This window comes from Hyalella azteca, unplaced genomic scaffold (genome assembly GCF_000764305.2).
Source record: "Hyalella azteca isolate HAZT.00-mixed unplaced genomic scaffold, Hazt_2.0.2 contig5529, whole genome shotgun sequence".
Taxonomy (NCBI): domain Eukaryota; kingdom Metazoa; phylum Arthropoda; class Malacostraca; order Amphipoda; family Hyalellidae; genus Hyalella; species Hyalella azteca.
Window position 1 is genome coordinate 492,309 of NW_025935717.1, and position 25,096 is coordinate 517,404.

The following is a 25,096-nucleotide window of genomic DNA, read 5'->3' on the forward strand; positions in this document are numbered from 1 at the left end:
TCTTAACGTGCGATGTTCCCTGACATGAGTTAATAGAAATGCTATGGCCTGACAACACAAATGATTTAACTAACATATGATGATAAATTAATTCATACCGAAACTGCACAGTTGAAAAGCGAAAGAAATTCTCGAGTGAAGTGATTTTCACTGTTGAATCATTTTAGTTATGATCGCAAAGCGCATATTGGATGCAGCTGAACTGGCATATATTGAATTAATGATGCCCCAGCACGGTTAGGAATAGAAATGATTCATCGAGTTAGGTGACATTCGGTGTTAAATCATTGTAGTTATTATGAACCGGAAAATGTAATGAGGAATTGGTTCAACTGACATATGTAGCAGCAACAACAACAGCAGTTTCAAGTTGAAAATCAACAGCAGTTTCAAGTTGAAAATCAACAGCATTTACAAGTTGATAATCAACAGCAGTTTCAAGGAGAGAATCAATTTCAGTTTTAAGGGGAGAATCAACAGCAGTTTCAAGTTGAGATTACCGGTAATAAATTCAAGGATTCAATGACTGCATAAATATAATAAATGACAGTTCAGCTAATCCAGAATATTGTATTCGGCAAAAGTTTTCATCAATACTTGCATCCATAAATATCACAGATATCTGTTAGGCCATATCAAAATTAGGTTTGCCAATTTTCTGAGATATCAATCAGTTCAGCCGATTCAGAATTATATTTTCGGTAAAAATTTTCATGATATGAATTTTCATTTAGCTCAATAAATTCATTTGTATTTCAGCGGCTCAAACGGCCTAAAAGTTTTTCAGGAAACAGTTCAACGGTTTCGAAATCGGTTTTCCAATAAGAATTCGCATGATTCAACACCAAATGTCACATGAAAAGAAGAAAAAATTTACGGACAAACTGCCCAACAGCTGCATGAATTTTAAGGATGATATTTTTGCCATTACAGAATAAGGTTCTTTGTTTATAAATATCAAGGTTCAAAGCTGAATAAACCGAGACTTGAGGAATTCATTCATTTCCTAACTGCGCATTGGCTGCATTAATGGCATTGATGTCAGTGTGGCCGTTCGAAAAAATAGGTCCTCCAATTATAATAAGAGTCAATTCAGCCGTTTCAAAATGGCATTTTCGGTGATAATTTCCGTGAATAAAAAACAGTTTTAAAACTAATGCGGCCAGTGTGCCGTTAGAAAGTTATTGATTAATCGAGTTTCGTGATATTCGATGTTGAATCTTTGTAGTCCCTATCGGAAAACACAAATTCTAAAACGGTTTAACTAACATCTATGAAATTCATGCAGCCAATGCAAAAATCTGAAGCGCATGAAATGATATGGGTTCGACCATTAGTGTTATTAGCAAAAAACGCATTTTGGAAACGATTGAACTGAAATATGTAGAATTAAGGCAGCCAGTGAAATCAAAATCAATTTAATATATCGCTGGCTACTTAATGAATAAATGAAGTAATTACAACTTTGGACAAATATTAAGACTCGTTCCGAGATGTAAAGATAATGAGAAAAAATAAATTACCCCAAAAATTTTTTCATGAAACTTTTTTATTGAATAATATTCGTAATCGGTCAGTTCCTCCAGAGTGAACATCCTTCCAGGTCATAATTATTCGTGTCAAGAGATTTTATAAAATCTATTTATTTGTTATTAGTGGTAGATTTTTGGAACAAAGAAAATTTCAACACTCACTTTGGTTTTCAGTCTAAAATGAAGAGGCTGAAGTTCATTCACCTCGATACGAATAACCAGAGCTGGCATTAAAAAAATTATTTAACAATTTATCACAAGGATTTCTTTAAAGTTTTCACAGTGATCCATGAGAATAACATTGTGGAGCTATTGAAAAATATTTCGTTCGTTTCAATTTCAGTCACAGATATGAATAATTTATGTTGAAATTGTGATTCATATTTAGCTTTTGTTGCGCGTACTACCAAATGGGGGCGAAATCTGGATTTAATTATTGGACTGAAAAGATGTAGAGGGGAATAGGCATAGATGTAGAGGGGAAAAATTATTCAGTATAAATATTCAAGAGTTCAACACGGGAAAATCATTCAATGGATGATTTTATTCGCACTAAGAAAAATGAACGGATCATATTGTATAAATAGTGAGACACTTTCTGCACGTAACACTGATACGCCATTTTACCAGGACAAATTGGATCAAGATTACCAATACAATGACAAAATGTGCAAAGCTATTTGGACAAAGTCTCAGTCATTTCTCTCAGTGTGCGGTTCATCCAAAGGCAAGGGCCGTACGGTTAGTGACCGTAACTGTTAGTGAAGGAAATTCCGTGTCCATGTCCACCAAAACCGAGTCCGCTGCCGTGCCCCAAACGGTGGGCGCTGCCGTAGCCAAATCCAGGGCGGCCGTACAAAAATCCACCGTGGCCGCCGCCGTGACCGTCAACGTCCACGAAGTTCGATCCGTGACCATACCCAGACCCGTGACCGCCAAATCCGAGAGCATGTCCGCCGAATCCATGACCATGACCGCCATATCCGAGACCATGTCCGCCAAATCCATGTCCACCAAATCCGTGACCGTGTCCGCCGAAACCAATACCGCGTCCACCGAATCCATGTCCGTGTCCACCAAATCCGAGACCACCAAAGCCGTGTCCGTGATGGCCATAACCATGCCCATGGCCGTGTCCATGTCCACCGAGTTGGCCATAAGAGGACTTGTGTCCGTATTGACTGTCGTGACCGTGGATGCCTTTGTTGCCTTTAAAGTCGTCGTGGAAGTGACCGTGCGCGTCGTGGCCTTTGGACCCGAACTTGTTGTGGTGCTTGTCATCCTGTGGTCGTAAAACGTAAAATGTGTTTCAACTAAAGACAATTTGATTTATATATGTTTATCAAACTAATATTTTTCCTGTTCCGTTAAAAAATTATTACAGATAATTCAGTGTTCAGGTGAACACTTTTCTAATTTCATTAAAACCCCCTTAAACCTATAATAAATCTGCATTTTCTGTTCATAAACCTTGCACAAATTCGATCAACAGATACATTAAAAATTAAAGGACCTATCAAGCCTTTATTCTAAAATCACATGAATGCCTATAATTTCAAATATATTCGTTGCATATATTATCATAGTTCCCGAAGATGACTCACAATGAATTTTCCTCCCTTGAAACCTCCTGCCTTGTGGGACTTGTGGAATCTATCTGCATCGTCGTAGTTCGAGTGGAACAAGTTTTTGTTTGCATCGTCTTCAAAGACCTTGGAGAAGCCATGTTCCTCCTTGTGGTACACGTTCTTGAAGCCCTGCAAGAGTGAGTAGCAAACGTGTTGCAGATTGAACAATACGTCCCGGTAGAATCGGGGTGATTTTACCCGGATAAAATCGGAGTGATTTTATCCGGGTAGAATCGGGGTGATTTTACCCGGGTAGAATCGGAGTGATTTTACCCGGGGAGAATCGGGGTGATTTTACCCGGGTAGAATCGGAGTGATTTTACCCGGGGAGAATCGGAGTGATTTTGCCCGGCTAGAATCGGATTGATTTTACTCGGGTAGAATCGGGTAAGGTCGAAACAGATCGTGAGGTTGGGAAAGACAGCCAAGTTATTTTTTTCAATGAAAAAATAAAAGTCAGCTAACATATCTGTTAGTACAATTATAGTGATCCAGTCTTATTTGTGGAGAGACGTTACTGATCTCCTTCTTGCGGTGATCGTTCATAATGCCCTGGATAGTGTGATTTTATAATATAATAAAATGTATATTTTTCCTTCTCATTCATGAGTAAGGGGAGCCGTCTTCTATTTATTGAAATAAATGTACCATGAAATTCCATTTGTTCCGATCGGTTTAAACGAATGGACGACAACAAACCTTATCTTTGTGTCCTTTGTTGACGTGGCCTTTGGATCCGGCAAGATGGCCTTTGCTTCCATGAGCTCCGGATACGTGTCCGCCTTTGAGGTGGCTCTGGTGGTCGTCGCCTTTGTACAGAGATGCGCCTTTGTCGTAAAATCCCTGAGGTAATGAAAGAGTTGAGTTTTAAGATTCACTTCAAATAATAGCGGCATATCATACAAAAATTTGAACATTTGTGAACTCATCCTACCCATTGATAAATTTGGTGCAGATTTATACTTTTCTACACTTTAACTTTCTCAAAAAAATTTACACAATTTTTTGCCCTATCGCCGGCTTAGATTATAAACAACTACATTGAATAATGTAGATAATGTCAATGATGTTCTAATAATAAGTATAATGTCTACTTGAATAATGTTTTTGTAGAATATATAAGTATTTATTTGCAATTAGATAAAATGTAGATGCTACCCTCTAACTGACATTTGGGCTTGTCGAAGTCGTGAGTCATATTTCATATCACCTATGAATTCACCATTTAATAAATAATAGTTCATCTGCAGTGTAGCAAGATAACAGCAGCACATCTTGTGCGTTATAAAAGTTTGTAAAAAATAGCACATTTTCGCGGACGTATTCTTGCTTGTGACAAATTTCTACAGTATATTTCAACAGTATATAAAAAATATTCAGATGCAGCTCTCTGTTCTTTTACTTTTATTCGGCTAAAATCTAGTCACTCATTGATTTTTAAGTAAAGTAAATTATTATTCTAAAATTTTAAGTTAACCATCCATATGCCTTCTCTAAGTAAGGTTAATCGTTTAAATGCTTTATTTAAGTAAATTTAATAATTCATATGATTTATGCAGTATTAATCACACTTGCCTTCTTCAGGTTATTTAATAATTGGAAAATTATTTAACCATCTTATCATCTCACCAGATCCTGGCCTTTGCCGAAGCTACCGTAGCCGTGACCGTGTTTGCCATCGATGCCTTTGTAGCCGTGCGTGCCTTTGTAGCCGATGTTGTTGTGGTAACCGTCGTGGTGGTCGTTAGAGTAGCCGTGATGGTCGTGGTGGTCGTGAGAAGGGTGATAGTAACCTGCGACATGGGACCGTATGCTAAATAGGGCACTAGCACTACGAAGTAGCACTATGCACTACGAAGTGTCCTGTTGGTATGCTAAATACGTCACAGACACTAAGCACTCCGAAGTAGCTCTACAATGTTTAGTGTCGCTTAGTGTCGCACTACTGGTTCGTATGCAGAAAGACTTTGAAGTGCTACTTCGTTGTTAGAGTACTTTATAGTGCCGCACTACGCTATCAGTCTATTGAAGAATGGTAGTTAAGTGCTCAAATAATTAATTATTCCCCAAATAATTCTCATTCTTTGTAGAAGATTGATGTAAAATGTCTAATTGTGATGGTATATAACGGTACTAGTGAAAATTGTGATGGTGAGCTGAAATTCGCAATGCGTCTGCGCACCTTTCCCATCATACTGTATATTCAAAGTCCACGCTTCCCAAAGACATCGAACAAAAGAGAGAAGCATGGAAAGTTCTTGCAGAAGAATTCAAAATGACTCAAAAGAAAAAAAAAATTCAAAACATGGTATCAAAAACAAGAAAAGTATTTTCTATTTCTACGCTGTTCATCTGTTTCGCCAAGGAAAATGTCAGCCATAAGTATTCATGGCATGTAGTTCCTGAGGCTTTTACGCGATGATGCCTTTGCTGTAAGCCAAACAGATCCATAGCTGACGAAGTAAACAAGGTGAAATATACCGTACTGTCGTCGTGAAGTGCGGTGTGTAGGACACTTCAGATTTTTGTAGTGCGCGTTATGCTTTTAGCCCTATTTAGCATACAAACCGTAGTGTTCCATGCCGCACTATGGCTTGTAGTGCGTAGTGCTACTTCATAGTGCTAGTGCCCTATTTAGCATGCCAACCGTAGTGTTCCATGCCGCACTATGGCTTGTAGTGCGTAGTGCTACTTCATAGTGCTAGTGCCCTATTTAGCATACGGGCCATGGACATTCTTCGTGCTGAAAATCACCGCTAGGATACGCTGGATACTTTTCTCTTGGCAATATTAAAATAAATTTGTTGGACACCAATGTATATAATTTCATTCTTAATTGCAAAGATTTACAAGGACCATTAAATTTTATGGCAACGTGCAGAATGATCAGTCATTTTCGTATAGACATTTGAAAGCGAGAGAACGTGTAATGATTTATTATCGAGGTTTATCAACAAGAATTAAGTTATAAAAATAAATCATTAATGAATTGTACGCTGATGAACTACTTCAGTTAATAATATTTAATACTAATATTATATAAGATCAATGAATGATAGCAATATTAATAATACTAATATACTAATATAACTAAAAAGTACTAATAAAAATAAAATACTAAATACTAATATATTATTAGTATTATAATAATAATAACACGCCCTATCCACAAATAGTCTTCGGAATGACTAACTGAAACTCCATGAGTTTGGAAATGTGCAGACTAGCGTATTAGTTATCAAGTGGGGAACACACGCACCAGTCGCTGCAGTCTGCAAGTCATAAGTCTTGACGACTTTCACTCCGCTGCCAGAAGTCTGCAAGTCTGCCACAGGCACGTCTGTTGCTGCAGCTGCTGCCACTACCAACAGCCCAAATGCAGCAACCACTGAAAACTGATGAAAAAAATACGCAAGTTTATAATAATTTTTACGAATAAAAACTATTCACTCCAGGGCAAAAAGTATAGACTAGATAATTAAATTAAAAAGTATTAAAAATATAACTTAGCACTCACTACAGTGAGTGACAGAGAGCGCATTTTCTCGTCCGTCTCTGACGTGAAGTCACGGACAGACGGACATGACGAGCACAATAGCGCATTTTTTTCCATAAATGAGAAAATGCGCTGAAAATACTCAATATTATAATAATTTGTATGAATAAAAACTATTCACTCCAGGGCAAAAAAGGAGAAAGTAGAAAATTAAAGTAATGAGTATAAAATAGAGATTAAAATATTCAGGTAAGACCCTCAAATGCTCCAAGATTAAAATATATTGAGTTTCCGTTCTAATTTTTGAACGAGCGAAATGGCTTCTGGTTTCTTTGCATTACTTTTAATAGCTTACGAAAAAATATGAAGCGTTACCTTTTAATGTTTTCATGTAAGTATTATAGAGCGCACTATGTGTGATCCTATGTGTGTGTTATATTGTCACTAGCACTTAACAACAAAACATGTTTATGCAGTCATTGAATTTAGATACCAGACATTTATTTGCGGTATATATATAAATAATTTAAAATATATATACTATATATATATATATTTTAAAAATATATGCAGACTCATGAGATCAAATGAAATTTAAATTGAAGCCATCATAATAATATTTTCATTTGGTTAATTTATTGATTCTTCCATTTGAAATATATATCGTTAAAACAACCACTGTGATTTAGGAGAGTAATTTAGGTAAGCAGTAATTCTAAGACAAAATGCGCCCAAAAAAGTGGTGAATGAAACATTAAAATTATCGTGCAAATGTGGGGATTCATTTATGAAAATATAATTCAGATCCCCACCCTCATGTATAAATCATTTCCGCTTACTTAAACTACTAATAGAATTAATCATTAAATTCGGCATGTTCAAGTATCGAATTCTCGATTAATGCTTTTAAAAAATACACTTCTTTTGTCATATAGTTATTTTTATACTTAAATCTGTAATTTACTTACCTTTGTCATCGTTAACTAAGCTTTTTAGGGTAAACTTTCGATTCCAAATTTGCAGACTTCGGTACTCGGAGTCCAACTCTGCACTTGACCAGCGCACGGCTACTCTGTGACGCAGTGAACTACCCGCACGCTTTTATACAGCACCAGCCAACGCCCTCTGATCGTTTCAAAATCAATTGGTAGCTGTTCAGCCAAAAAGGAAATGCTTCTAGCAATAATTATCAGAGACACTGAGTTTCCTATGAATCCGTGACTGAATTTTCTAATGTGTGACTCAGCACACTGGGTTCCTGTTCGGGAGATACGTGAGTCTGGATTAAGCCACACCCACATAATACTTTCAGTTTCTACGAACTCTCAGCCTTAGCTCAGCTATGTGAGTTAGTGAATAGATTTGTTGAGAATTATAAAGCTTAGAGAAATTGATTTGAACGGCTGATAGTTTTGATGGTGAGGTTCATCTTTGATTCGAATTAGTTTGCAGTGAAACCGGCTCTTTATACAGTTTTACCGATAATGGTTGACATATAATATATTATATTATAAATAATATAATTAAGTTTGACCGAATATCTATATGTAAAAAACGTACAAATTACTGGAAATCTCATTAAAAAATGAATCGCTGACAAGATGACCGCTGCTAATTTTTCAATTAAAAACACAAATGAAAATTTTGTGGAGCTCCTCATTTTTTGGGTGCTACCAAATGTAAATCTTTTGGCTAAGATTCTAATGATATTTCTTCACAGAATTTTGCAGCATAAAATATGCAATAGGTAGTAGAAATGAGTGAAAGATTTCACAAATTTCGATGCACTTTTGGCTCATGTGTGAGTCATGCTAACCCACTTTGCCCTGACAAAAGGCCGTATCAGTTATACGTATGGCAGGTATGTCACACTTTATATAATATGGCCAATTAATTTTTTTTACTGTAAAGGCAATTAACGTGCATGCATGAAGAGGGGCGTAACTCGCAAGCCCGAGAAAATAAGACTAGACTTACGTGTCAATATTGCCTAACACTTTTCAATGGTTTAAAAGCCTTTAATACACGGAGTAAGTATTGCATAACGTCGTTTTGCCATGTTATAAGTAACGCCTGCGAAACACGTGAGAATAATAACATACATGTACACAGACAAATGAATGGGTATTTGTCTAAATAACGATGCATTTTTAGCGCATTTTCTCATTTATAGAAAAATTGCACTATTGTGCTTGTCCCGTCCGTCTGTCCGTCCGTGACTTCACGTTTTCGTCGACGAGAAAATGCGCTCTCTGTCACTCACTGCAGTGAGTACTGATTTATTTTTTGCCTCTGTGTGGCTCAACCTGACTCAGTTTGGCCTGGCATAAACTATAAAGGCGTATCAGTGCAACGTCTGCATTTTGTTAGTAATGTGGGTTAGAAAGTGTATTACTATTTGGACAATAATGCTAATATTGGCTGCTGTAACAAGTAGCTAATATTGGCAGCCAAAATTAGCTGCTGTTATGAGCAGGTAATATTGGCTGCTCATAATAAGCTCTAGCGATTTCAGAGAATACGCAAATTTTTAAAGATATAATGTTGAAATCTTAACCATATTATTTTCCACCTACAGCATTTTTCCAATGTTCTCTTATTATAATTATGAGAACAGGTACTATTAAGCAAAACACTAGAGTCATTTCCATTTTACTGAATTAAAAGAGCGACAGCCATTTTAAATTTCACAACGAGTACAGATATTTTCGCTGTAAAAAAATTACGTCCTTTCTTTGTAACAGATCCATACAATATATTTTTATTATCAAATAATTACACTTTCATCCATTTAAAAATTTATAATAAGACTAGCATATTTTTACATTGATTAACTTTTTACATAAAATAGGTCAGATCTAATACTAAACTTTGGTTCACCGAGAAAGTACTTTTGCAATGTACAAAACAAAGTTGAAAAATTAGATTTATGTTCATCATAGGTATGAAACAAATTCTAATAGAATTTAGCAAGAGAATCCATTGATGCTTTACAAAATAGAAAATCGTTGAATTGAAGATCGTCAACGTTTTTTTCTTTCAACAACGATACAATCGGCCAGCGTTCAAATGACGGGCGTAAATTGCTTGTGTTTTCTTCTCGAAATAAGTCTTCCAGGACCAAGATATTAGGTTTGTTATTGAATAATAATATAATGCAACTTTGAATAATTGATCAAAATAAATTATAGGTCCATAACACAAGGAAACTTTAGGAAATCGAAGCACAGCAGTGTAATTATGTGTACACTCGAGGTTTTCCCTGAAAATGGAGAGATGTTTTTTTAACATAAGATAACTTGAGAAAGAAACCTTATAACGTAACTTAGTTAAGGTCCGTAGTCAAGTTACGAGCATTAAAATTTAACCGAATTTTGCCCTTTTTGGAAGCCTGATCATCAGATTTATTTGTATTTTACAAAAACATTGGGTCGTGTGCGTAGAAATTAAAGTTTGATATAAATTCGAAATTTGAATCAGCTTAAAAGGAGAAAAGTATCACCAAATATATCTCGCGTAAATTGTGCATTTTCAAGCACAAAGCGTTGCTCATTAAGAAATTATTTGTTTCATTTCAACATTCAAAGAATTTTTAATGCTTGAAGTTTTTAGCGATAATATGAAAATAAAACCATGAAAATGGATTGATTCTTTGAAGCATTTATGTTCCTTTATTCTTCGGTGGGTGATAAGCAACCGAATCAGTTGCTCATTTAACTTTTAAGGATCAGCTACTTGAAGATTAAATATTTCATAAATATGCCGGAAAACTCGAAACGAAAAGTAAATTTTTTCACCTCTGATATACAATTTTTTTCACCGACATCTTGCAATAATTTGCAGTGGATGCTGATTTCGTTGAGTACAAATTCATTGAATAACTTCAATGATTTAAGTCTATAAATCCAACAGATAATTCCAATTACCTAAAAATAAATAAATAGGACAGAAAAAAGTAAAAAAGTTTTCATTTATTTATTTCGTGAAGAGCTTCAGCACAATTAACGAAGTCCTTTCGATACATTCGTTCGTTCGTTATTTTCGTAAGTCGAACTGGGTTCTCATTGAAACTCGTAAAATAATACTGGTGTTCAAATAATTTTCCTGTATGCGATACATTTTAAAATAAGTATGTCAAGGTTTATCCTGATATAGAAGAATTATTTATATTTTATGAAATGTTAAATATTAAGATTATATTAAGAAATGTAATATTAAGAAGAAATTAAAATATTAAGAAATTTTATATTTTTAAAATTCCCAGTGAAAACTGCATGATTTCAAAATGGTTTCATCAACTGATTTGAATTATGAAACTTGAAGCAGAAATTTAATGACACACAAGATCAAGAAATTAATAACACCTTTTTTTACTATCGTAAAAAACAATCCGGAATGATAACAAAATTTTACTATCGAAATAATTAAATTTGGCACCATGAAACATTCAATTTTATTTGAATTATATGAGTATAATTATGAGTCATATGAAGCTCATACGGTCCTAAAATTAACTTTCATGCCACGCATTTTCCTAAACTGAATAGATGTATCTAATTAGATGTATATAAAGCTGTATCTAAGTAGATGTATAGCTGTATCTATGTAGATGTATCTAATTCGTATAGCTGTTAGAATATTGTATTATTATGTTTTGGGATTAGTGAGATGAAGCAAAAGCGGATGAATGTAGAATGAAGCAAAGAAGAATAAATGTAAAGGGAGTGAGAAAGGAACGAAAAAAGATGTTACACGACTATCCCTGTAGGATATTTGCAAGGAATTAAATATGAATTGAAAAATCATGTTATTTTTGTTCTCGTTAGTGCTTACTACTCTTGCCACTCTTATGACCGCCACTCTTTCCATGAGAACTCTTGTGTCCGTGGTGGCCTTTGTGCCCATGTCCACTCTTGTGTCCGCTTTTGTGTCCTTCCTTGTGGCCTTTTTCAAAGAAGCCTTTTTTGCCGTGACCGTCATGCTTCTTATGGCCCTGAAAAATATCAAAGAATTCATGTCAGTATTGTACATATTTGTTAATAATTTTACAATAGTATCAGAGAGGAACGTTTATGAACAGAAAGCAGGAAACAAATCTCTTCATTAATCTACATGGTATCAAAGATAATGCTTAACATAATCAACAACATACTATATATGCATCACAAGAAGTAGCCCAACGTTCTAAAAAATTGTTCTGCGTTGATCCTCCGCACATAAATATCAAATCTATTTTCATTTAGAAAATCACTATGTCATTGATTTGAAAAAAATAGGTTGAAGTGTCACTCTATTATTTAATTCACTTGACATGTGTTCATCCTTGAGAACAAATCTACAAGGATCTAAATATATCCGTGTTAAATACATTCTAACTCACATTAACCTACTTACAAACATTTATTAATTCGTTAGCTTAGCAACACGACGTTAACAATTTTTGTTAAATAGTTGTTATTAGGCGTCTGGCAAGCACGATAATCTTTCGCTTATGGTGAAGAATCGAAAATTGCCATCTAATTGTCACTCCTTAATTGAGAGACGTGACGCATAACAATAAAATATAAATAAGTGAACACCATAAAATACCTGAAAATTTATCATCTAATTTCCTACAGAGATTTGATGCATTAATATTAAAAAAAACTTTGTATTCCAAAAAATACATTAAAGCAATGAATAGTAATAAAAATTTTTTTTTAAGAAAGTGACACTCACTCCGAATTTGCCGGACTTGTGTCCACCGCCTTTGGCGCTCTTGAAGAACGAGTCGAAGTGGTCGTGGCCGCCGTGAAAGCCTTTCTTGTCGCCGTGGTCGTGGAACTTCTTCTTTACGCCAGACTCGCTCTTGTGGCTCTCGTGCTTGAAGCCCTGAAGTTTAAAAATGAAGATTTTATTAAATTGTCAATAAAAATAATGTTAATTTTTTTATTATCATTAAAATACTATTAGATTATCAATATTCAATTATTATTAGATTATTTTATAATAAAAAATGGTTATTATTTTTATTAAATGGAACATTGACACTTAAAACACTTGCTATTCTTCCCTTGACTTTGTAATTGATGAAGGTATCTGAAATTAATGATAAAGGGTTCTCTAGAATACCTACCGAGAGGGTACTTTAATCCATTGACCTCAAAATCGAAAATTGAATTAAATGGAGACAAACAACTCATGAATTAATGATGGAAGGTGATTTAAAACACCTGCTTTGTAGGAAGTTGATTTATAATTTCTTCAAGTTTTGAAGTAAATATACCAGGGAATTAGTCATTACATGTGCTTGAAATACTTTTTGACCGGTTTGAAGAATTGTAATTTAGAATCGCACATAAACTTGTGTATATTTAAGACGAAATACAACTTTGAAATATCTTCTGTGCCTACGTCTAAGGCCCGTATGCTTACTGAAGGATTAGGACATTTATGTTTTTTCTGTAATTAAGGACAATTTTTAGAAACTCAGTAAAATTGCCCATAAAATTATGCTTTAAATGGATTTTCATGTGAAAAAATACTTCCAGTGGTGCAGATACCATCTCAGGAGTTGAATGAAATTAATTAAATATGAAGGTAAAAACAAAATGTGGAGACATGAGTTTCCTGCCGTAGATAGATCAACGTGAAATTTCGTTATAAGGCTTAATTATTGCGTACGTATTTCAGTAGCTTTTTTATCAATACTGTGATTAATGTAAAATACTGACTTGATGGATAAGTGTAAAGAAATAAGATGAGCTTCATCTATTACTGTGATTTTTTCGGGTGTGCAGAAAACACAAGTGAAACAAAAAAACTAATGCTAAACTGTTAATAATGTTTTATTTCATCATTCGTGGAGGCTAGAATATATTTCGAAATTTCATGTATAACATTTGGACTCACGTCACGTCAATTTTGATGAAATCGTAATATATAAAGTGTCAATAGTTCTTCGGAATTGGAATTTTGCATTGCATTTTCTGTGACTATATATATAAACCAGAGGCTAATTACTGTATTATCTGATTAGAACTTGATTATCAACTCATTCGCTAACTTCAAATCTCATATACCTTTTTACTGTGACCCTTTCCGAAATGTCCCTTGTGGCCTTTTTTGTGACCTTTGCCTCCTTTCTTCCCGCTTTTGTGATGGCCTTTGGAGTGTTTCTTGTGATGATCGCCTTTCTTGTCGTGATGGCCTTTGTCGAAATGGCCCTGAGAAAGTTTTCACTTATAGAAATCCAATAATAAATTTATACTTTCTGTTAATAAAAATTAACAAGAAAACTCTAAAACAAATCCGAAAAAGTGCAATCGACTAGAACCGGTGCAAGTTATATTGAAAAGATAACTTTAAAAATATAGGTAACAATATTTTGATACGTTTCATCATCTGTGTAAAGCGAGAATCTTACAAAACATTTCAGTTAATTCATCTGCAAACTTTCGAATCGTCACCTTTTTACCGCCTTTGCCGTGCCCTGCTTTGTGCCCAGATTTGTGACCTTTGTCGCTTTTGAAGCCTTTGCCGCTCTTGTGTCCAGCTGACTTGTCGTGTCCGGATTTGTGACTCTTGGAAAATCCTTTTCCCCCACCACCTTTTCCTCCGCCGCCTTTTCCTCCTCCGCCTTTGCCTTTTCCACCCTTACCTCCATCGCCTTTTCCGTGACCTTTAGTAGAAAATTTTCAGAGTGATTGCCTGATTTTACTCAAAATTATAACAAGCGGTAAATAGATTATTATTAGAATTGTAATCCGGTTATTATGCTGTATCCAATTTATATCCATGTTATATTATTAGGTTAGATTATTATTGTAACAGGTTATTTATAGGTTAAATTTGGGATCTGTATTATTTTTATTTACGGCGTTAACCATCAAGAAAACATTATTTCCCCCGTCGTTGACTCAAGTACTTCTATCTATCACGTTAAGCAACGAAAATTATCACAATATAATAGTAGGTTATTGATTGAATATTTCTACACAGCACGGTGGTGTTATTTAGAAATATTAAATACTCGCTGTATTATTTGACGTAAGTAAAAATCGTATAACAACTAATATGTTTGTTTTTTCTTTCTTTTCAAGAACAAATTTAACAAATTACTGGAATTGCATGAAGTGTGCATTGCAGGTAAGAAAATAAAGCATACGGCTTTTGTGATTTTCGCGATCAATTTGAGTCTCCAAAAGTATTCTCATTAGGAAGGCTTCTCATTTTTCATGGCATTATTGGGATATTTTTAATCTATTTTTAATAAGTAATATGAGTAATTAAACGACCCTAATATAGGGTTATTTTAGTAATAATTTGTAATTTAAATATAAATTAATCTACTTAAATCGTTATTTTAAACAATACTTATATTATTTCTCACCACCAGCAGCCACTTGTAATTCATGATCAGCCACGTGGCTGATCTGCTGGCTAGCCTCAGGTATCAGATCTCCTCGTCTGCCGCGACCGCTCGTTTCAAGAGCGGCTCGAATTACGCGGTTGAGAATTGACTTGTCGGGAAAGTCGATGCGTCTTTGCACGTCATCATTGGAATTACTTAGACGGTTTTCTTCGTCGTCAAGTCGTGACTGTCGTGCTTGTGAGGTCCCAATCACGATCGCAACTAATACGATCGTCTGGAAAGAGAAAAGTTATAATTGAGAATAATTTTAGAAGAGATTTTGCTTTAGAAACCACGCCTTGCGAACGGTAGACAGATATTCTAGGGCAATATTCGCTCGCAGAAAAGTATGTCAAAAACAGATCGGGATTCGGGACTATTTTTATGCATCTATAATTTGTATCGTTTGAGTTCACTTCAATGAAAAATCCTCCCAGAAATTCGAATACAAATCTTTAACTGAGGGAGGGAAGGGGGGTGTAGCTCAATAAAAATAAATGGTTACCGTCTAACAAATCCTTACAATTACTGGATGAATGTTTACTTTTTTAAAGCAGGAAATAAATTTTATGATGATTTTGGTAGGCGTGTATACTGAAAGAGCCGAGTTCTTAAACATATTTTCTTATCTTAACATCTTTATCTTATCCTAACATCTTAAACATATTTTAACAAAACGTAAACATCATCTCTTGTGAATCAAAATCACAAGAGATCTCACACATATGCCGATTTGATCTTAAACCACTAACTGTCTATGAAATGCACAATTTACAATCGTTATGACAACTTTTCCTAACCGTCAGTATCCAAGTGGTAAATGAATATTTCTTAAGGGACCCTAAAGACACACACACCAGTTTAACGTTTTGTCAATCGTGATTCATTTTTAGTTCAAACTGTTCTAAAGCTTTTTTCATTAAATATATGCGATACTCACAAAGTTAACCACCTGATTGTGATTAAATTCGACACCCCTGACTCCCATGTTTTTATCCAACACTCACCAGTTTAACACCTCCGGACTCCCATGTGTCTGTCTAACACTCACCAGTTGACACCGCCGACTTCCATGTTTCCGTCCAAAATTCATCCGTTTGACACACCAGACTCCCATGTTTCTGTTCAACACTCACCAGTTTGACACCCCCAACTCCCATGTCTGTATCCAAAACTTACCAGCTTGACACTCCAGACTCCCTTGTTTGCGTCCAACACTCACCAGTTTGACACCCCCGACTCTCATGTTTCTGTCCAACACTCACCAGTTTAAAACCCCCAACTCCCATTTTTCTGTCCAACACTTACCAGTTTGACACTCCAGACTCCCATGTTTCTGACCAACACTCACCAGTTTAAAACCCCCAAACTCACCAGTTTGACACTCCAGACTACCATGTTTCTGTCCAACACTCACCAGCTTGACACCCCCGACTCTCATGTTTCTGTCCAACACTTACCAGTTTCACACTCCAGCCTCTCATGTTTGTCAATTGTAAACGTCGGAAGAGTCTGACAGAAGACACCTGCCTCAATCCAAGAGGAACCCAGTGTGACTTCTAACGAGATTTTGGCTGCTCTTATATCGCCGCTTTGTTTGCTCTGTCCAATCATGCATTTTTTGCTGGCCATTCAAGAAACAAGGCATGTTTTACTCGAACTTTGGTAACAAAAAAATTCTATTCAATGCCTTTCATCTGCGTTTTCAGGTCACATGAGATTCTGCTATTATTTGCCATAAGAAGATAATTTCGCATCAACTACCTTCTATATAAATTTATTAGACTGAAATTTTTAATCTTGTCCCAAGAAATTCAAGTCAACTGATTTCAATTGAGCTTCATATTCCTGTAAAAATAAATAAGATTACCAGCACAAATGAATACATTATTTTACTAATATATTTTAATAAAGATTGAGTAATTTATATATTTATTAAAACCTCTAATTTACCTACTCTTATCAAGTCAAATTGGACGATTTGCCATTTATTTTTCAAGTTAATGTATAGTTTGATCATTGCATTATGTTGAATTGGAAGAATCTTTTTCTGCATTTGAGATTAAACATTAATATTTTTCTAATTTCTATATTTTAATGTCTTGCATATTTTTGAGGAATTTTTACTTGTTTATTTATCTATTTATTTGTATGTAATTTTCATTATTTTTCGATTCTTGCAGCACAGCTGACTTCAAATATCCTCTGCAAAGGAGGTTGTCTTAGCTGGCTGTAAAATCTCTAGAAATGGGGTTAAAAAATAACGTTGGTGTAAATTTATTCACACAAATTCCGAAATATTTCTCATCTAATTGTATCTGTTAATGCTTTTGAAGCAAAATTACAACCGTGTGCATAAATATGGAAATTAAATTAACCAATGGTTAATTTAATTATTTTAATTAATTTATATATTCTTCTGGCAATGCCAGAAGAATAATTATCGCTGAAAATCGGCACCAAAATCAGTCAATCAAACGTTAATAACCATTTACCCACTCATCTTCAATCTGATTATGAATTGGGGTATTAATTTAAATTACATAAAATTGCAGAAAATTCCGTTCTAATATATTTCTTACAAAACGGTCAAACCCTTTTTCATAAACGGTCAAACCCATGAAAAGAAATGAACGCTCAAGCTGAAATAGATCCTGCAACGTCAATCCACGAAAAATGTATATGCATGCAAGAAGAAAATATCTATTTAATATTAATAAAAATTCAAAGTTCCGTGCATTACAATAAGCATTTATTTATAGCGTATGTGCGTTATGGCTAGCATAAACAATTGTTTCTATTATTTCTTATTTAATGTAATTACTGTATTTTATTTTATTTTCTAAATGTAAGTATTGTAGTGTTCACCCCACAATCATGGTATGTTATCTAGAAAACCATTCTCCTAAACTTAGAAATTCTTTATTTGAGAGAATTCCAACAGAGAAACGCATTCCAACAAACATTCACCATTCGTTTGTTCATAATTTATCTTATAATGTTTTCTTAATCCTGTCTATTTTTTCTTTCTAAATCATAGAAGACATTTTGTAAAGATTTTTTCGTTAGATTGAGCTCATTTCTAGTTCAAAAATTCAATTGCTCATTATTGTAAAAGTTACAAACTGTTATAATTACGTAAAATTCTACTGGGTTATATATAAGTTAGCAAGCGTTAGTTTCAGTAAGAAGCCTTAAAGTGTATTGCAATTGCATTGTTCAACCTCTTGGCAGCACCATGCTTGAAACATGAAGATTTCGAAACTAAACAATGAAGCTCTATTCATCCTCCAGTTTCGCCATGAGGTCTAACGAGTGACTAACTTCATCATCAAGCTCAATGGACGGTGAAGTCTTCTTTTTAGTTGTTTTTTCTTGTTAAAACTTCTTGTCGCGACCGTAAAACGATTTACAAGCCGTTCACACTTACGATCGGTAACGAGTACCAAACATCTCTTTCATGTTTTTCGAGTTTTAATTTCTCTTAAGAATTCTAATTAGGATTCGATTTATTCTAAGTTCTTACTTCCATGCAAAATTGTCACCAAAAATTATGTTGCTTTATATTTTTAATTATATTAAAGCCAATATTTTATATTATAATGTCCAATATATTTTATTTATTGCGCAAATTCTCACGATACATCATTTCAACTTTTAATCGCTATCTCTGCCAGTATCGTAAACTGCAAGAACAATTCAGTGGCATAAAATGAGAACTTTGATCGCATTGTAAAATATACATAGTGTATAAATGTATAAATAATTTTCCAAAACTGTGATGTTTTCTCCTTCTTCAAGCCTTTTTACAAATGTGAACTAAAAATAGTATACAGGTTGAAAGCTAGATGTGGGATTACTGGGCAAGTGTAATAAAGTAATAAAATATAATTTATCCACTTGATCACTTTATTCTTTCTATTATTTCTATTATTTATTATTATCTCTTTTGTATACAGAAATAATTTTTGTTTCAAAATTGGCCCAAAAGTTTCGTAGTTGATATCTCAGTTATACCTGGGATTGCCATTTAATACGAGTATTTATTTCACATTTAGTCAAACGCTCTATAAATGGATTGTATAAAAAGCCATGTGATTGAGATCCTGGAAATGATTCCTAAAGATTCTTGACCGTAGCACGCTGAATTAACTAACAACCTCGATTCAAGACCTTGCGTTAGTTTGTTTATTTGCTTTGCTTTTGTCTAGAGAAAGTCTCAATATTTATTTTCAAATTTTCATGATCAAAGGATCATAGTTGTCATTTTTGTTTGATTTCAGTTTATCAATTACAAACAGGCTAATATTTATGCTAATAATTCCGAAGATATGAATAATGATACAAAAATTTTCCAACTTCTAATTCTGGAAAAAATTCTAAAATCTAGGATTTTTAGAATAATGGAATCTTGAATTCCTAATACGATTATAAGGTATAAAAAAGAAAGTCATCAGCGAGAATGTTTATATCTCGGTCGTTCGCATGGAATAATTTTAAAAAGTTCGGATAAAATCGTTATCATTATCATTAAATAAAGTCGTTGTCATTAATTTACTAAATGACAGTTTGGAGAGCGGGAACTGACTGACTACTGGAAGTCAATAATAGTGAAATTTAAGAAGTTATATCATTAGTAGAAGTTTCACGTGTGTCTATTGATCATTTAGAAATTTTACATCAAGCATCTGAATTTTTTTTCACTCCCAAATCATTATCGCATATTAAGGTTGAATTTATTTAAATTTATTAATTTAGTGATATTTTTTAAAATGTGAAAGTATGCAATGGCTGGAATTTGGCGTGATATCAATTACGATCTAAATAAAATTTTATCCATGTATGAAGTTTGAGAAAAAATTGCTAGAAAATACTTGCTCTGGTTTGTTCTGTCCGTGTAAGGTCTCCAGGTCCAATATAATTTAGCCCATATTTATAGTTTGAGTAAAGATTACAAGAAAATAAATAATTTGAATTGTTTTCTCTATGTAGGGTCGCCATGTCGGGATTAAACGCGATGCCGTCGCTGTTATTGCGGCTGTTAATGTTTGCTGCTCTTGCTGCTCTTGTGTCCACCGCTCTTGCCATGAGAGCTTTTGTGTCCGTGGCTGCCTTTGGAGCCAAACTTGCCACTGTGTCCACTCTTGCTGCCTTTGCTGCTGCCTTCGTCGAAGAATCCTTTGCTGCCCTTGCCGCTGTGCTTCTTGCTTCCCTATGAGATAATCAAAATTTATAGCAAATGTAAATGATTCGGCGGCATGAGAATATATCGAGATTGGAAAAATATTGAAAAATAAAATTTTTGCTTGAGCACTGAAATTTTAGTTTTGTCAAATCGCTCTGAAAAATTAATTTAGCAATAAGATTTCGCAAACAAGACCAAAAAATATGAATATGTCTTATATTCAAAACTTTTTACCCCGAATTTTCCGCCTTCAAAGCTGCCGCCTTTGCCGCTCTTGAAGTGCGAGTCGAAGGACTTGTGGTCGCTGTCGTGTCCAGACTTGCCGCCTTTGTCGTGGAAGTTCGAAGAGAAGCCTTTTTCTGACTTGCTGTGAGCGTTCTTAAAGCCCTGTACGGAAAAAGTGAACATACATTGTCAACATCCCTGTACATCACATTGTCAACAATATTATTGTCATTACCATCAGGATGGAAATTCATTAACTTATTTTAGTTATTTATTAAAGAAGCACGGCGGAAATATAATGAATGAACTAAATACGTTCTAAGTAAATCCAATAATGCACGATTATATCGTAGACTGTTCAGTTATATTCGTCTGGTTTCCTTGCATCATATCGTATATCAATTCGAACAAGATTAATAATAGTTTTAGAAATTTTGATTGCTATGTTGCTATTTAAACTTTAAATCGTCATTATATTAATCATTGATTCTCGCCTTACCTTCTTAGAGTGACCCTTGCCAAAGGAGCCTTTGGAACCTTTCTTGTGTCCCTTGCCTCCTTTCTCGCCTTTCTTGAAGCTGCCGTGTTTGCTACTCTTGTGGTGGTCTCCTTTGGAGCTCTTGCCGCCTTTGTCAAAGAAGCCCTGAGAATATTCAAAGCAAAAGATTACATTAAAAAAAGGATTAAAACATTATCTTATGTTATTTCAACTTGTAAGTTAGTTAATTAGTTAATTTTTGAACAGAAATGGAAAAGAGAATTTATTTTTCCAATGTGTTTAAGTTATTTTCGATCTCACTGCCGGAAGAAGGTGCCCTTACACAGAACTAATGGTTTTGCCCAACAAGCGCATGTACTTTTTATGTACAATATGTGTGCATGTACATTGATAAAATGTTTTCATTGCACAATGCACAATACTCGAGTATCACTCACGGCTTTGCCACTCTTGCCAAAGCTGCCCTTCTCGCCGCCGTCGAAGCCTTTCTCGCTCTTGAAGCCTTTGCCGCTCTTGTGTCCTGATGCCTTCTTTGACCCGCTGCTATGGCTGCTCTTGTGGCCTTTGCCGTGGCCTGCGAGTTTATAAGTACAATCCCAACCATTATTCCCAGCGCCTTTTGTTCATTTCATTATAAGAATCGCTACCAATATTTTAGCGATTTCTTTATATTTTATTATGAGAATCAAAATAATTATTTTAGTAATTTATTTGCATTTTGTTATAAGAATCAAAACCATTATTTTAATAATTTCTTTGTATTTTATTATGAGAATCACAACAATTATTTTAGCGGTTAATATGTATTTTGTTATAAGAATCATAACCAATATTTGAGCAATTTCTTTGTATTTTGTTATAAATATTACAACCATTATTTCAGCGATGTCAGTATATTTTATAATAAGAATCGCGACAATTATTCTACTGATGTCTGCGTACTTTATAATACCAGCGAGCGAATATTATAACTTTCCTATTATTATTAGTTAATGTTCAAGATCCTCATGATTCTGCTGTTAACGATATTAAGCCATTTCTTCACAGTAATTACGTTCATCGTACCATTTTCTGGCTAGATGACAAATCTCATATTGAAATTATCGTCCAATTTTTTTGCCTTTTTTTGAAAAGTTTATGTAAACTTACCTCCAGCAGCCGTCTGTAGATCAGCCGAGGTGATGACAGAGAACTGCTGGCTGGGTGATGCTGCAAGGTCTTCATCACCACCATCATCCCCCATCACACTCCTCTCGTGCCTCACCACACCGGCATCACCAGTGTCGCCAGAAGACCTGGCGACTCTCGTCGGAGTTTGGCGTCCGTGAACGCCTGAGAGAAGACCGAGCAAGACAGCCGCTAGCACCTGTAAAACACAATAAAAAAAATAACTCAGTACTCACTGCAGTGAGTGACAGACAGCGCATTTTCTCGTCAACGAAAACTTGAGGTCACGGACGGACGGACAGACGGACAGACAGACAGACAGACTGACAGACTGACAGACTGACAGACAGACAGACAGACAGACAGACAGACAGACAGACACAGACAGACGGACTTGGCGAGCACGATAGTGCATTTTTTCCATAAATGAGGCTAAAAAGTAAAATCCAACAATTATACGGCCTAGAAGACAAATAAGATTGCATTTTTTGAAAAATGATAAGTGTATAGATAACAAAAATTGCATCTACAACGTCAGTTCGTGGAATGATGAGTTACAAATATTCAGTTCTGAATGACAAATTTTCAAAATTTCAAAGTGTACGAGAAGAAAATGATGGCGGGTTTGCAGAGCAGGGTTTGCCATAAAGTGACGTGTCGTGGATTCAGTAATAAGATCTCTGTTCAACTGAAAGAACATCTGTAGGTTGATATCGATCAAAATTGAACCGAGTTAATGTCCGTTAAAAAATGGGATAAAAATGCAAATGACATAAAAATTGAATCTTAACCTGTTTACGAATTCAATAATAAACTCACCAAATTGAAAATTGCCACCTTCATTTTTTTTGGTAGTGGTTCGTTGATGTTGAAAGTCGATCGATTTAACTTATTAACTATTAAGATTAATCTAGATTAAGCTTAGTCGAATAATTCCTAGAGTGGGAAGTGTCTACAATTCCCAACTACTCCGCACTGTCTGGTTAAGCACAGGCTAAACCAATGCTTTTATACGAGACCGTTTGGTGCTTGTAACCGCAAACCTGTCACTCTGGCGACCACTACAATACCTGATGCTCTTGCACTTCTCTGCTAAATCAGTTCCAAAAAATCTGATTTTTACTGTCTGGAAATTCAATGGTAGTCGTTGAAGAAATACGTTTGGAAATGAATCACAAGTGAGTTGCTGTGGCATACGAAGGGTTCGCATATTTTGGAAGTTCGCCACTCACTAGATGGCGCTGAATTTTCAATGAATATTTTCAGTATAATAAATAGTTTTAAACGATTTTGCATTTATGGCTTTTTACATACATAAAATATTGAGGGAATATTAGAAACATAGAATGCAAGAGTATTATGCAAGAAAGAAAGTAGCACTAAAATTATGAAATGACATATAAATTCATGTGACACTATATATCTTATGACACTTTAAATGTCATGTGACATATAAAGTGTGTAATCGCAATTTTTCACATGTACGCTTCACGTAATCTTTCTGTTTAGACCTTCAGTCATCCGACCGAAGTTTACCTGTAGATAAATTGTCATTCGTAGTTCAAACCTCTTTAGTGGCGAAACACTTTGGTGAGTTTAGTCCTGCAATTTATTAGTTCTGCATTAATGATTCTGATATATTTTTTTTGTTCACTTGGATTTAATTTTGCTTATATTTGTTTATCTTGTATATTAGATAGCTAATATTTCTTGTCATACTTGCAGAAACTATGTTTTCAAGATTACCAAAATAAAACTTCTTGAAACCTGAGTGTCGAAATTTCGCCTAAGCCACTAGGGCTTAACAAAGTGATTAACCAAGATTAAAGCAATAAATTTGTAAGTGAAAATGTGATAATACTTCTTGAACTTCGATTCCAATAAAATTTTTAATTATTTCTCCCGCACTTTTGAAATGTACGAACCTTTTCGACACTTAGCATCGTTATATTTAGGTAATGCGCTCGCAATATTTAGGTAATACATTTTTATATCCTGTTCTGACATGTTATATTTGTCCATTTTAACTTGAATAATATCTTGGTATATATGAAATAATCGGTAAATTTTTCAATGAATCTTGTTCATACGGATACGTTGTTCTACCTAATATCATCAATCGTGTCGAAATAATTTAATTTTTGGAACACCGATGTTGAAAACCAACGACAATCACTTATAACGCTAAGTGTTGTAACAGTAAGTTCACCAAGTGAAAGTTCTAGCATATATCAATATATATTACAGAAAGACTGAAAACAAAAATATGACATTAACAATTAATAATTTATATTAATAATTATTATAAATGAATGAATAATAAATTAAAAAGAATAAACACAAAGTTCCCAACCTTGAAATATTAATTGAATTCGTTGAAATTTACGCTACAGATTCCAATCATTAGGGAACCACTATTGCCTATTTAATGCGCTAGTTTTGTTTAACATTTTTTCATTTTGCTGTTTTTATTCGAGAACGATTACACCACTGACTTTCATTCCAACGAATATTGTTGATTTGGATTTGAATTGGAGAATGTTCAAGTTCAAAAGTTGCAGGCCCGATTTAAACAGGAGAAATATAGATTTCAATTTTAATCTAGAATTATTGATAATTATTATTCAAAACAGTATTTTAGTAGTAGCTTCTATAATTGTTCAAGTTAGTGAATGCAGCCTATTCGATGTTCAACTCTAAATCTATGAATAAACGAATGAGCTTCTAATATTTCAATTGCCAATCAAATGACGTCTGAATTCTTATAAGTTCGCAATCTTCATCAAAAGCTCAAAAGCTAATTGCATCGCATAAAAATCAATCAAATCATTTTGATATTGTCTCTAGCGCACATGTTTAATTGAAACTTCCTGTATTTATGTACCTACTCGTCCTTTTTCTATTCATACCCTCCGCATACCTATCCAATTTTTAATTGACGCATTCTCCTATTTACGTATTCCATAGCTTTA

At 34.4% G+C, this 25,096-nt stretch overlaps 2 protein-coding genes across 2 annotated transcripts; both read right to left on the minus strand.

The window, feature by feature from the left end:
* Positions 1-1,531: 1,531 nt before the first annotated feature.
* LOC108677566 (hornerin) lies at positions 1,532-16,585 on the minus strand. Its single transcript, XM_047880539.1, has 12 exons — positions 16,509-16,585; positions 15,028-15,283; positions 14,275-14,316; positions 14,105-14,244; positions 13,718-13,861; positions 12,375-12,527; positions 11,482-11,649; positions 6,420-6,555; positions 4,790-4,953; positions 3,860-4,003; positions 3,137-3,289; positions 1,532-2,814 (listed from the first exon to the last, which is right to left on the minus strand). Exons 1-12 carry the CDS (start codon positions 16,530-16,532, stop codon positions 2,275-2,277), a joined length of 2,064 nt encoding a protein of 687 aa, XP_047736495.1. The 5' UTR covers positions 16,533-16,585; the 3' UTR covers positions 1,532-2,274.
* A 2,916-nt stretch (positions 16,586-19,501) lies between these two features.
* LOC108677594 (keratin, type I cytoskeletal 9-like) lies at positions 19,502-23,092 on the minus strand. Its single transcript, XM_018165840.2, has 6 exons — positions 22,944-23,092; positions 22,107-22,323; positions 21,395-21,531; positions 20,958-21,101; positions 20,468-20,620; positions 19,502-20,260 (listed from the first exon to the last, which is right to left on the minus strand). The coding sequence occupies exons 1-6, from the start codon at positions 22,965-22,967 to the stop codon at positions 20,090-20,092; spliced, it is 846 nt and encodes a 281-aa protein (XP_018021329.1). The 5' UTR covers positions 22,968-23,092; the 3' UTR covers positions 19,502-20,089.
* Positions 23,093-25,096: the final 2,004 nt, after the last annotated feature.